Consider the following 11,253-nt stretch of genomic DNA (forward strand, 5'->3'; position numbering starts at 1 on the left):
GGAAGCTGCCAGTCTCTTTGAGGGTGAGAGTGAGATGGTCAACAACTGCATTGCCAGGCCTACACTGCCTAATAAGGTGATGAAGTCACACCAACAATTCAAGTCTAATAAGCTTCTTCACAGCCATGCAAAATAGTGTGGTAGCAAAGCACTCCTCTTTGTTCCCATGTTAGTGTACCACAAAATGAACCATAATGTTTATTCTGTTTATGTTGAGAATGAACCTAATTGTTCTTGCAATTCTCTTTTGAACAAGTAGATATTTATTGCATAGTAGATCACAATGTTGTTTTGATTGTTTCATCCTCCACACACTGGGAAGAAGCATCTTCCAGTACATCTTGCAGGTCATGCGCTTAGCTTTCAACCTTTAAACTATCTTCTAGACCACACCTATTTGTTTTATCTTCACTCTTCGCTTGTATATGTTTCCCAAGAAGAATGGGTTTGTTGAGGAGCAGAAAGCACTCTCTCTGGGTTGGTCAAGACAGAGGCTTGGCTGGAGACAAAAGTGTTGGGCATGCATGGATGTTTGTGTTCTTATGCAGGCATGACAAGGAGGCAATGGTAGGTGGGGGCTCATGATAATATATTTGATCCCCGTATCAGTGGGATCGGTTGGTGTGCTTACCAAGTATTTGGTTGTCACCCCTTCCAGAATGAATGCCCTGTGTTAGGCCTGTGAAAGCCAGCAATTAGTTAAGAAAGAAGATGATGAAGAAGAAAAGAAGTTGGTGAGCTCTTCTAGAAATCATATGTCATTGGGTTCCTGAAGCATTTGGTAGCCTGTCAGAATTAGCATCATCACATTAGCTTTCAAGTGGTTTGATTCCTGGGATCCTTTTCATGGATTAACAACTCTCATTTGAATTGGAAGCAGCTTATTGCCATCAGGATTTAAAGTCACGCTGCCATACTTCAACTCCTGCCATTGCCAGTGAAGAGGTAGAGAAAAATTGTTGCCATGCCACAAGCAGCCAGTGGTTAGGTGGAACCAAAAGCCCATGACAGTTCCCTCCTCTAGAAGCCTTCCCAACCCCCCAGGTTTCATTGTCATAAAAGCATGGGTACCAGGGTGGGTAGGTAGCCATTTCCCATCCTTGCTTGTTTCTTACAGTCCTTCAGGGAGGTTGGTGGATGAGTTAAAAGGAGGGGAGTGAGGTCAGAGAGAAGAGGGTGTCAAGAGACATTTGTGCCCCTTCCTCTTTCAGCTAAGGGGACAATGAATGCACCACTTGACCTCAGAAGAAAAGCTGCCATCTTTTTCCGTCTTGTAGGGTCCTGAGCTCTGCTGGAGAGCTGGAAACCCTGGGTTCATCACACATCTGCCAACTTCCTCCTCTGGAACAGGGTCACAGTCCACCTTGACTGGTCAAGAGATCACCAAGATGTAACAATGGGTAGATGTCTATCAATCAGTGAGAAACACTGGATGAGTGTGCAGCAGCAGAAATGCATTAATTGAATGAAGCACACACCAGCTGTTGGAGCTGGATTGATGAGTAGCCAAGGATCTCACTTCTCCCCAGATGATTGTTCTTGTCATCCCCCATCCTTCTACCTCTGCTTGGGCCTCCTGATAGTGTTCTCAGTGTAGCAGTGACCGGTGGATGGCAAGTATATTAATGAGTACTCTGCTGATTATACTGTCAATAGATTTATTAGCAAGGGAGGTAAACCAGTTCTCTTCAGAGGGGACATCCAATGAAGAACAATATGAAGATTAATGATTCATTTCTCCTTCAATAATAAAAAATAACACATAATTTTACGTATAAAAAGGGGTAGAGATGTCTTCATAGTATTTAATGCATACGTTAATTATGGATTTCTTGATAGTTCTAAAATTCTCGTGTCATTATCTAAATTCAACTTTTAATCTCCGACAAGAAATTATATTGCTCTCCAAATCCTACTAGCTTCTAATCTCTTGTATACGCTCAAGCTAATTATAAGGAATGCAGTATTAGTAGTAGGTAAAACAGTTCTCCACTTGTTACACAAACATATAGGAGAGAGAATAAAAGAAGAGAAGGGTTGGTCAACAAATTGATGGATTCTCTCTTCCTCCTACACTCCACACAGATAAGTTAGCTTCTAGAAGCCTTTTTTTCTTTAATCCATCGAAGATGGAGAGAGAGAGAGAGAGAGAGAGAGAGAGAGAGAGAGAGAGAGCGAAGTAAGATTAATATAGAACTAGAAAGACTCACGTAAAAGAAGGCCTACCTAACAAATCCAACCCCCGGTTTTGTTGCCACTCGATCCTTGCATCAATTCAATGCAAGCTCACACCTTCCCCCTCCTCTCGTATAAATCCATCCTCCCTTCTCGCTCTCTTTCTCTCTTCCCTTGTCCCACTCCTCCCTTCTGATTCTTTCTCTTGTTTATGCTCTTTGCTCTCTCATCGCAAAGTGTAGTCCACAGAGAACCCCGCTGCACAGGTGTTGGGAATATGGGCAGGTCTCCGTGCTGTGAGAAGGCTCATACCAACAAGGGAGCATGGACCAAGGAGGAAGACGAGAAGCTCGTCTCCTACATCAAAGCCCATGGTGAAGGTTGCTGGAGATCACTCCCCAAAGCTGCAGGTCCTCTTCGGAGCACTTCATGCGCAGCTAGCAAGCTAGCTAGCAATTCCATTCAGCTCTGCAGCTCATGCTGTTCTCCGCTTGCCTGCAGGTTTGCTTCGATGCGGAAAGAGCTGCAGGCTCAGGTGGATAAACTACCTCCGGCCCGACCTCAAGCGAGGCAACTTCACGGAGGAGGAAGACGAGCACATCATCAAGCTACATGGCGTGCTCGGGAACAAGTATGTCATCTTGCAGTCCCAATAAGATGAATGTTTCACTTGCTTAGGTGAAGAACCTTTCTGAGTTGCATGCGACGGTGGTTGATGATCCAGATGGTCCCTCATCGCCGGTCGGCTACCGGGGAGGACCGACAACGAGATCAAGAACTACTGGAACACGCACATCAAGCGGAAGCTCCTCGGCCGAGGCATCGATCCCCAGACTCATCGCCCGATCCCCCAACAACCGGAAACCGCCATGGTGCAGGACATGGCGGCTGCCGTACAAGCCCCGGCCGAGTACTCCTCCTCCGACGAGGCTAACTGCGGCGGCGCCAGCCAAGACGACGTCCGCTACATCGACCTCAACCTCGACCTCTCCATAAGCCTCCCTCAGCACTCCCCAAAACGTGCCCAGCCTTCACAGGCTCTCTCATCAGCTGCGACCAGCAGTTACTCTCCAGCCACCATCTGTTTGTGTCGCCATCTTGGTTTCCAAGGTAGTGAAGCTTGCAGCTGCCGTAACACCGCACACCCTAATGTACTAAGAGTTATCAGACCATTAGAAGAAGCTCAAAACTAGCAGAGACTCTCCAAAGACTATATGAAAACAGCATTACTTCCTCTTAGTGCGGAAGCCTGTCTTGGTCTTTTTGAAATGCTCAAGTCGTAGGGTTTAATCTTTCTTTACGTTTTCTGTGCTTTCATGGTGCAAGCAAAGGGAGGCCAAAGGTGATGGGGAATGGTGGCCATGGATGCCAGTTTCCTTGTGTCGGGTGTCTCACTGGAACCATTTTGTTCAACGATATGTGATGTGGTTTGGTAGGTTAACCTGATCTTCACTAAATAAATGAAAAGTACTCTGAGAGAGAGAGAGAGAGAGACAGACAGAGAGAAACTAGGGTTTGTTGGTCTGAGGATGAACAGAGTGTCATGTGCAATGGAAGCGTGGCTAATCATTGTTTAATCTTCTCTGTGACACACTGCTCATGGCAATATAGCTCTGGAGACTGTTCTAAGGACTCTATCCATTATTTGTGGTTATGTATGGCAGAACAAGCTCCGAGCTCAAGGATGGTATATGGATTAATTATATCTACTTAAGCATGTGTTATTGTTGACCCTCTAAATGACATGAATTAAGAAGATTTTTTGTATTGAGAAAGTCTTGTTATAGTGAACTTTGCACTTTCGTAGTTTGCGTTAGCTAACGCTAAAGAAAGTGGTGTGGCTCTTTCCAACTTGATTGCGATAAATCGACTACTCGACGCCTATACGTCATTATTCCTTTGACAATGACCAAAATCTCTTCATCATTGTCTTGAGACAAATTTATACGTAAGATTTCCTGCATGCATTACTGTGTTAGCGTGGAGATGCACTAATGATGTAGGCATAGACTTCTAAATGATCCGATAAGCTTATTGGTTTCGGATGTGAATCCGAACTGAAGACTTCGCTGATCCGAATAGCGAGTCGCGCTTGTGATTTGGGCTGATTCCTCCCAAATCGATGGTGCGGTCAATCGGTTTAAACTCGGCTTCGTCTCCTTCCGCGGCGATGCTCCGTAGTTCCCCCAACCCTTCGCCTTCTCGCTGCCTCTGCCCCCGATTCCGTCCCCCCTTCATCCCTCCCTCCACCCCCATCGGTTTATTGATCTCTTGTTACGTTGTTCTTCGAGATCTTGATCGCGACCGTGAACGGATGGATGCTCTGCGGGACTCTTGGCTGGTGAGTTTTTGATCTGTTCGCTGGTTCTGTGCGCACGCGTCATCTTGGAATCGAAGAATTGTATTGGCACGATGGGCGGGTCGATCCGTCTACGCCGGATCGATTCAAGCATTAGGGTTTCTAGTTCTTCATTTGTGTTCGGGTGTTGTGTTAGCGTGTAGGTTCTTCGTTTCTAATTCTTGAGATTGCTGAAATCTTTCATGAGTCTCAAGAAATTGTGGATCCATTATAAGAGAAACATGAACAAAACCTTTACAGGTCTTACCTCCAAATGTATTCTCTATATATGGGTCTTTATGTTATCTTATTTTGGATGGATGTTCCAATAGTTTAATACAGATTCACTTGGAAGGAAACAGAGTGCCTTGGCCAAAATAACTCGGCTTCATAGTATGTTTCCCAGGGGAAAAAAAGGTGAAAAGACACTATGTGTGTCCAGTATCATTACTGGCATCGACAGTTTACACACTAAATCCACTCTATGATACTGCTTGAGCATATGATGTTGGTGTACTTTCAAGGATTGTATTGCAACATCCCAGTAGTTCAAAATTGGAAGATGATTGTGACTTGGATTAGTATAGGAGACTAGATGAGTTGGCCCTACTATTAATAAATTGCACTTAGTAGTTTTAACTATACAGTAAATGTTCATTCTAACAAGGTTTTTGAGCTAGTAGGACCACTCCATTGCCTTTTCTATGTGCCTGGCCTAGAAGTTCATCCCTTAGAACAGGTCCATCAGACTTGTGACATGAATTTACTCGTATCAATAAAGTGTTTGAGATAGAACTAGGATATTTCTGTCGTGCGGTTATTGTAAATTTAACTTCATGCTTGCGGATATCCTTTCAAGGCAGGAGGCTAATCGTCTCTGATATACCATCAGTAAGATGGATTCTCTGCGTAGAGTTTCCAAAAAGTATAGGAGTTTCTTTATAAACATGAATATTTTACCTCTTTGATCTCTTGGTGGTTCACAGTTGTGTTCTTATCATTATCTTATCTAACTGCCAAAAGTGGATTCTAATGATTATCTACTCATCAGTAATGGGTTTTGGTTTGTGACAGATGCGGAGCTATTGTGACGACCTTTATGGTGTGCTATGCTCTTACATCATTCATTTCAGGCTATTTAAGTGGTGGACTTTATGCACGGAATTGGTATGGTTTGTCACAAATTAGTCATCTTTATATTCTGAAATAGCAAATATATGGCAATCTTAAGAAGCTCCTGGCTTGAAATATGATTAAATTAGTCTTTATTTTATAATTAAATTTGTTTCATATTCCTCATTGCCAGGAAAAAACTGGATGAAGACAAATGATCTAGAGAGCATCATTGTTTGCATTTATGTGCTTTGGAACAGGCTTCATGCTTAACACAGTTGCTATATTTTTTGGCTTACTGGCAGCTATTCCATTTGGGACAATACTAACCGTGTTTGTATCATGGGCTTTCATTTCACTCCCTCTTGCACTTCTCAGCATAGCCTTTGGTAGGAACTGGAATGGTTTCCCAAACAATCCATGCTCTGTGAAGACTATTCCACGTACTATCCCTGAGAACTGGTATGTCATGCTCTACATTGCCTCACATATGTGGGACTTCTCCCTTTTTGCAGTATCTTCATTAAGATGTATTTTGTCTTCACATCATTCTGGATTTACAAGGTAAGCTCGTTTAGTTATTTGCATCGATGGCAATTGATTCGTACCTAATACGTTTGAATATTCGCCAGTGGAATATTTCTATATTTTCTTGGGAAGACCCAGTCCTTTTATGTTTTTGAATTAATTTGGACCATGAAGAGCTAATATCGTTTTTTAATCTTTTCATTTCCGTTGACTAAAGTCAACTTTATTGTGTCATCATTACAGATCTGGGACAACTAAAAGGCGCAAGGAAAGCAAAGACGAGCAAACAAACCTTCCGATTATGTTCTTCTAGGAATCTCCCTTGTGATGTAACTGGCCAACCTCAGGGCGTTTTCTTACTAGTTTTTGAGCTGACCTTGACTTTAACAGCAATGGCGGTCATCAAGTCGAGTGGCTCATTGATACATTACAGTCTCCTCGTTAGCTTCATCGCCTTGTCACCCTTTGATGATGGTCAGAGTATTCATTTTCTTGCCTTTGAACCCTTCCACTCCCAACCTTCATGACGTTTGTTATGTGATCGGCACACAGTCATAAACACCAAAGCATCCAACAAAGAGGTGTATTTAGACATTGAATCTTGCTTTCTTAAGTCCTGTCTTCTTGTCATCTTCCTCTCGAGCAAACTCATGTCTCTCATCCAACAGCCAATCCCAGTCTTCTGATAAGGATCCTTCCTTCCTCCCAACTCGAGACTCTATTCTAATCAGGTAATTTGAACATTGAAAACGACAGTATTTGCCCCTACCAAATCATGTTATGTTCTAGTTTTGTTAGTTGCATCATCTTGTCGACCTTACTATCTTTTCCGGGAAGGACTATTCAAGTCCAACGCTGATGATTGAACCATTTGTTCGTTGAACAGTGTCATGATTTAAACTATCCATCTTATTTGTTGCCTCATTGTTCGGACAATCTAAATGATCTAATCGGTATGGCTTTTACTAGTCACGTCGTATAACTGAACTCACGGAGTTTTGCAGCTTTGAACGAGGAGATGAAGTTGGCGGTGGAGGTCGTTCGAGCCCACCGCCTGAAGCCCATAGTCTGGCATGGCACGACGAACCCCTTCGTCGAAGTGGAGTTCGATGGACAGAGACGCCGCACCGCGACCAAACACAACGACCTCAACCCCTCGTGGAACGAGACCCTCGTCTTCGACGTCTCCGACCCTCTTGATCTCCCCGACCGCACCGTCGACGTCTCCGTCTTCCACGAGCGCTTATCCTCTTCCGTGGACCACCGCCGTCGCCGTCGCAGCTTCCTCGGCCGCGTTTGCCTCCTTGGATCCTCCGTGGCGTCCTCGCGCCTCGACGCCGCCCTCCAGCTCTGCCCCCTCGACAAACGCAGCCTCTTCTTCAACGTCCGTGGCGAAATAACCCTCCGCCTCTACGCCGTCCCTGACGCCTACGAAGCCCAAGCTGCCGACGGCCACCGTCCCCTCTCCTCCGCCTCTGCACCTACTATTGTTCTGGAATCCATTCCATCATCATCCACTATCCTCGAGTCCATTCCTTCCACCATATCCGCCGCCGAAACGCTGCCGCTCAAGTCCACCATATCCGTCGGCGAGATGATGCCCCCTAAGAAGAAGAGCCATCGTTCGTTTACCAAGGAAAAGGAGCGGAGAGAGTTCCGCTCTGTCGGGACCCCATCCGCGACAGGAAAGAGTCAAGTTAGCCAGACAACAGAGTTCTTCTCGAACCACGAAAGGAGCCACCATCGCTCGCCGCAGTCTTATTACCGGGCGAACCATGACCTGGCGGGGCCAGCGGTGGCTGCATCAGTGCAGCAAGCTCCTCCGCCCAAAATTGAGTACGGGATCGTCGAGACCCAGCCGTCACTCGCGGCCCTCATGGGCTACCGGCTCGCCAGAAACAGCGACAAGATCAAAAGCACCTACGACCTCGTGGAGCAGATGGAGTTCCTCTTCGTCCGCATCGTCAGGGCCCGCAACCTCCCTGCCATGGACATCGTCGGCAGCCTCGATCCTTACGTCGTGGTGAAGCTTGGCAACTTCACCAACAAGACCAATCACCGGGAGCGAAACCGGGACCCGGAGTGGGAAAACGTCTTCGCCTTCTCCAAGGGCCACATCCAGGCGCAGCGCCTGGAGGTGGTGGTGAAAGACAAGAACTTCATCAAAGACGACATCGTGGGCGACGTCGTCATCGAGCTCCCCGAGGTCCCCTTGCGCGCTCCGCCGGATGGCCCCGTCGCCCCTCAGTGGTACAGGCTGCGGAAGGGGAACAACCGCGACGATGACGCCTACCGGGGGGAGATCATGATGGCCGTGTGGATGGGCACGCAGGCGGACGAGGTGTACCCGGACGCGTTGCACTCCGACGCTCACCTTCTTCCCCTGGCGAGCATCCCCCACACCCGCTCCAAGGTCTACTTCAGCCCCCGCATGAGCTACCTCCGGGTCAACGTCATCTCGGCCCAGGACCTTAAGCCGTCCCGCCCCGACCCGGCGATCTACATCAAGGTCCAGCTCGGTGCCCAGCTGCGGTGGACTCTCGTCTCCTCGGACCGCTCCCCGAACCCGACATGGAAGAACGAGGAGCTCATGCTCGTTGCCTGCGAGCCTTTCGACGAGCCGCTCGTGCTCATGGTCCAGGACCGTCTCCTGCCGAACAAGGACGAGACCATGGCCAAGCTGGAGATCCGCAAGGGAGCCATCCGCACCCGCGCCGACCACCACAAGCCCTTTGCCCCTCAGTGGTTCAACCTCGACAACCCAAATGGAAGCAGCAGCAGCGGCAACGGCAGCGGCTACGGCAAGCTCCAGCTTCGGGTCTACTACGACAACAACTACCATGTGATCGACGAGTCCGCGCACTTCTGCAGCGACTTCCAGCCCTCCGCCAAGCCGCTCCGGAAGCCCAACATCGGATTACTCGAGCTCGGGATACTGAACGCCCGGGATCTTGCACCACTGAGGAGCAACAACGGCGGGGGCAGGAGAGTCGACGCGTACTGTGTTGCGAAGTACGGCCCCAAGTGGGTGCGCACACGGACGATCCTCGGCACGGCGGAACCCCGGTGGAACGAGCAGTACTCATGGGACGTCCACGACCCCTGCACGGTCCTCACCGTCGCCGTCTTCAACAACGGCCACGTCGACGGCAACAACGACGCCGCCAAAGACGATCCCCTCGGAAAGATCCGAATCCGGCTCTCGACGCTGGAGATTGACCGTGTCTACACTCACTTCTATCCTTTGCTAGCGGTGCATCCTTCCGGGTTGAAGAAGACCGGCGAGCTGCATCTGGCCCTCCGATTTACATGCACGTCGTGGCTGAACATGTTGTTCTTGTACGTCAAGCCTCTGTATCCCAAGATGCACTACATGCAGCCCATCCCGTTCAAGCAGATGCAGTACCTCCGCTACCAGGCGAAGCAGACAGTGGCAGCGAAGGTGGCCCGGGCTGAGCCGCCGCTGGGGCGGGATGTGGTCGCATACATTCTCGACGATGCTTCCAACACGTTCAGCCTGAGGAAGGGCAAGACCAATTGGCATCGGATCAGGATGCTGTTCTCCGACGTCCAGGCCTACCTGAAATGGTTCGACGCTGTCCGAAGTTGGACCAGGCCGGCGGTGACCACTCTCGTCCTCCTGCTCTTCTGCGTCATTGCCTGGACGCCGTCCCTGATCCTTCCCTCCATATTCCTCCACCTGTTCATCGTGTGCGCCTGGAATTCCCGGCGTCGCCCGCGCCACCCGCCGCACGTGGACACGAATCTGTCATTCGCCGAGTCGGCCGTCCCAGACGAGCTCGACGAGGAGCTAGATAGTTACCCGTCGACGAGGACGAACGAGATGGTCATGAGCAGGTACGACCGGCTGAGGGTGGTCGCCAGTAGGGTGCAGTCGGTGGTGGCAGATCTGGCCAACCACGCGGAGAGGATACAGGCCTTGCTGAGCTGGAGGGATCCCCGGGCGACGGCCATCTTCGTAGTATTTGCCATCAGAATGGCTGCAGTCTTCTATTTCCTGCCGTTCCCGTTGGTGGTGATGCTCGTGGGGCTGTACTTCATGCGCCACCCCAAGTTCCGGAGCAAGACGCCCTCGGCGGCCTATAACTTCTTCCGGAGGCTGCCGAGCAACGCCGATACATTTCTGTAAATAAATCGCATGTGGAAACACACGCAATGGTGTGCGCTCGTCATAGCAATCAGTGTTGTTTTGTACTGGGGAAGACGAAGAAAGTGTCCGAAGGCTGTACGTGTTCTGGTAATGTCATCCTCTCTTTTCATGTGAAATAACACCAATTCATCATCATGTGGTCGATGACCGCTCAAACACATACTTATATGTCGTTTAGAGGGATATCACAGGAATTACAGATATAAATTTATGTTACATAATAAAAATTCTCTCTTCCTCCTACACTCCACACAGATAAGTTAGCTTCTACAAGCCTTTTGTTTTTCTTTAAACCATGGAAGAGAGAGAGAGAGAGAGAGAGAGAGAGAGAGAGATTAATATGAGATTAATATGTTGGTTTTTGTTAGTGTCTAACATCTTTAAGTCGTGGACTCAGGGTCAATACGGTTGGGTTCTGGTCCGAATGATTGGAGATATTTCTATACGACCCTTGAGACTGCTGAGGTAGTCGATCGCGGTGGTCCGATCTAGACGGGGTCACTGTTTTCTTCGTGAGTGGACCCCTCGCTTGGGCGTTCGGTGGGAGGTTCTCCGTCTTCGTACTTGCACACAAGTCGGGTCGGGAGAGCTCGGCCCGACCCCTCCGACGATCAAGTCAGTCGATAATCTCTGGGATTTTTTTTTTTTCTCCCCCCATTTGTTCCAAACGCGAGGGTTTTTATAGGGAAGGTCACCGTTTCCTGATGTGCCCGCTTGTAGGGAGCAGGGTCGTACCTTGGATAACGTCTGACACCGGCATTGACATGGCGTGAAGGACAAGTCTCCTACAAGGTGGCGACGTGCCTTAGTCGGCGTTTTGGTCTGCTTCGGCCAGGCACTGTCAGGTCAGACCGAGGCAGGCGACCCCCGCAACTCCTCAGTCTGCATGACCTAGGAGACGTCACCCGGGAGCAAGTGACATTAGTTC

The 11,253-nt window shown here is 48.6% G+C and overlaps 2 protein-coding genes across 2 annotated transcripts; both read left to right on the forward strand.

The window, feature by feature from the left end:
- The first annotated feature begins 2,329 nt into the window (after positions 1–2,329).
- Positions 2,330–3,506, forward strand: LOC135594983 (myb-related protein 308-like). Its single transcript, XM_065085481.1, has 3 exons — positions 2,330–2,585; positions 2,677–2,806; positions 2,900–3,506. Exons 1-3 carry the CDS (start codon positions 2,387–2,389, stop codon positions 3,366–3,368), a joined length of 798 nt encoding a protein of 265 aa, XP_064941553.1. The 5' UTR covers positions 2,330–2,386; the 3' UTR covers positions 3,369–3,506.
- Positions 3,507–4,358: 852 nt separating this feature from the next.
- On the forward strand, positions 4,359–10,505 carry LOC104000283 (FT-interacting protein 3-like). Its single transcript, XM_065086456.1, has 5 exons — positions 4,359–4,516; positions 5,588–5,680; positions 5,820–6,088; positions 6,398–6,885; positions 7,159–10,505. The coding sequence occupies exon 5, from the start codon at positions 7,173–7,175 to the stop codon at positions 10,302–10,304; it is 3,132 nt and encodes a 1,043-aa protein (XP_064942528.1). The 5' UTR covers positions 4,359–4,516; positions 5,588–5,680; positions 5,820–6,088; positions 6,398–6,885; positions 7,159–7,172; the 3' UTR covers positions 10,305–10,505.
- Positions 10,506–11,253: the final 748 nt, after the last annotated feature.

This window comes from Musa acuminata, chromosome BXJ1-10 (genome assembly GCF_036884655.1).
Source record: "Musa acuminata AAA Group cultivar baxijiao chromosome BXJ1-10, Cavendish_Baxijiao_AAA, whole genome shotgun sequence".
Classification (NCBI taxonomy): domain Eukaryota; kingdom Viridiplantae; phylum Streptophyta; class Magnoliopsida; order Zingiberales; family Musaceae; genus Musa; species Musa acuminata.

What these genes read in the sequence shown, in the direction of transcription:
- LOC135594983 (XM_065085481.1), top strand. Translation starts at nt 2,387, where the DNA reads ATGCTCTTTGCTCTCTCATCGCAAAGTGTAGTCCACAGAGAACCCCGC. An exon ending in ATCACTCCCCAAAGCTGCAG is followed by an intron (nt 2,586 to 2,676) that starts GTCCTCTTCGGA and finishes GCTTGCCTGCAG; the next exon opens with GTTTGCTTCGATGCGGAAAG. An exon ending in CATGGCGTGCTCGGGAACAA is followed by an intron (nt 2,807 to 2,899) that starts GTATGTCATCTT and finishes TTGATGATCCAG; the next exon opens with ATGGTCCCTCATCGCCGGTC.
- LOC104000283 (XM_065086456.1), top strand. Translation starts at nt 7,173, where the DNA reads ATGAAGTTGGCGGTGGAGGTCGTTCGAGCCCACCGCCTGAAGCCCATA.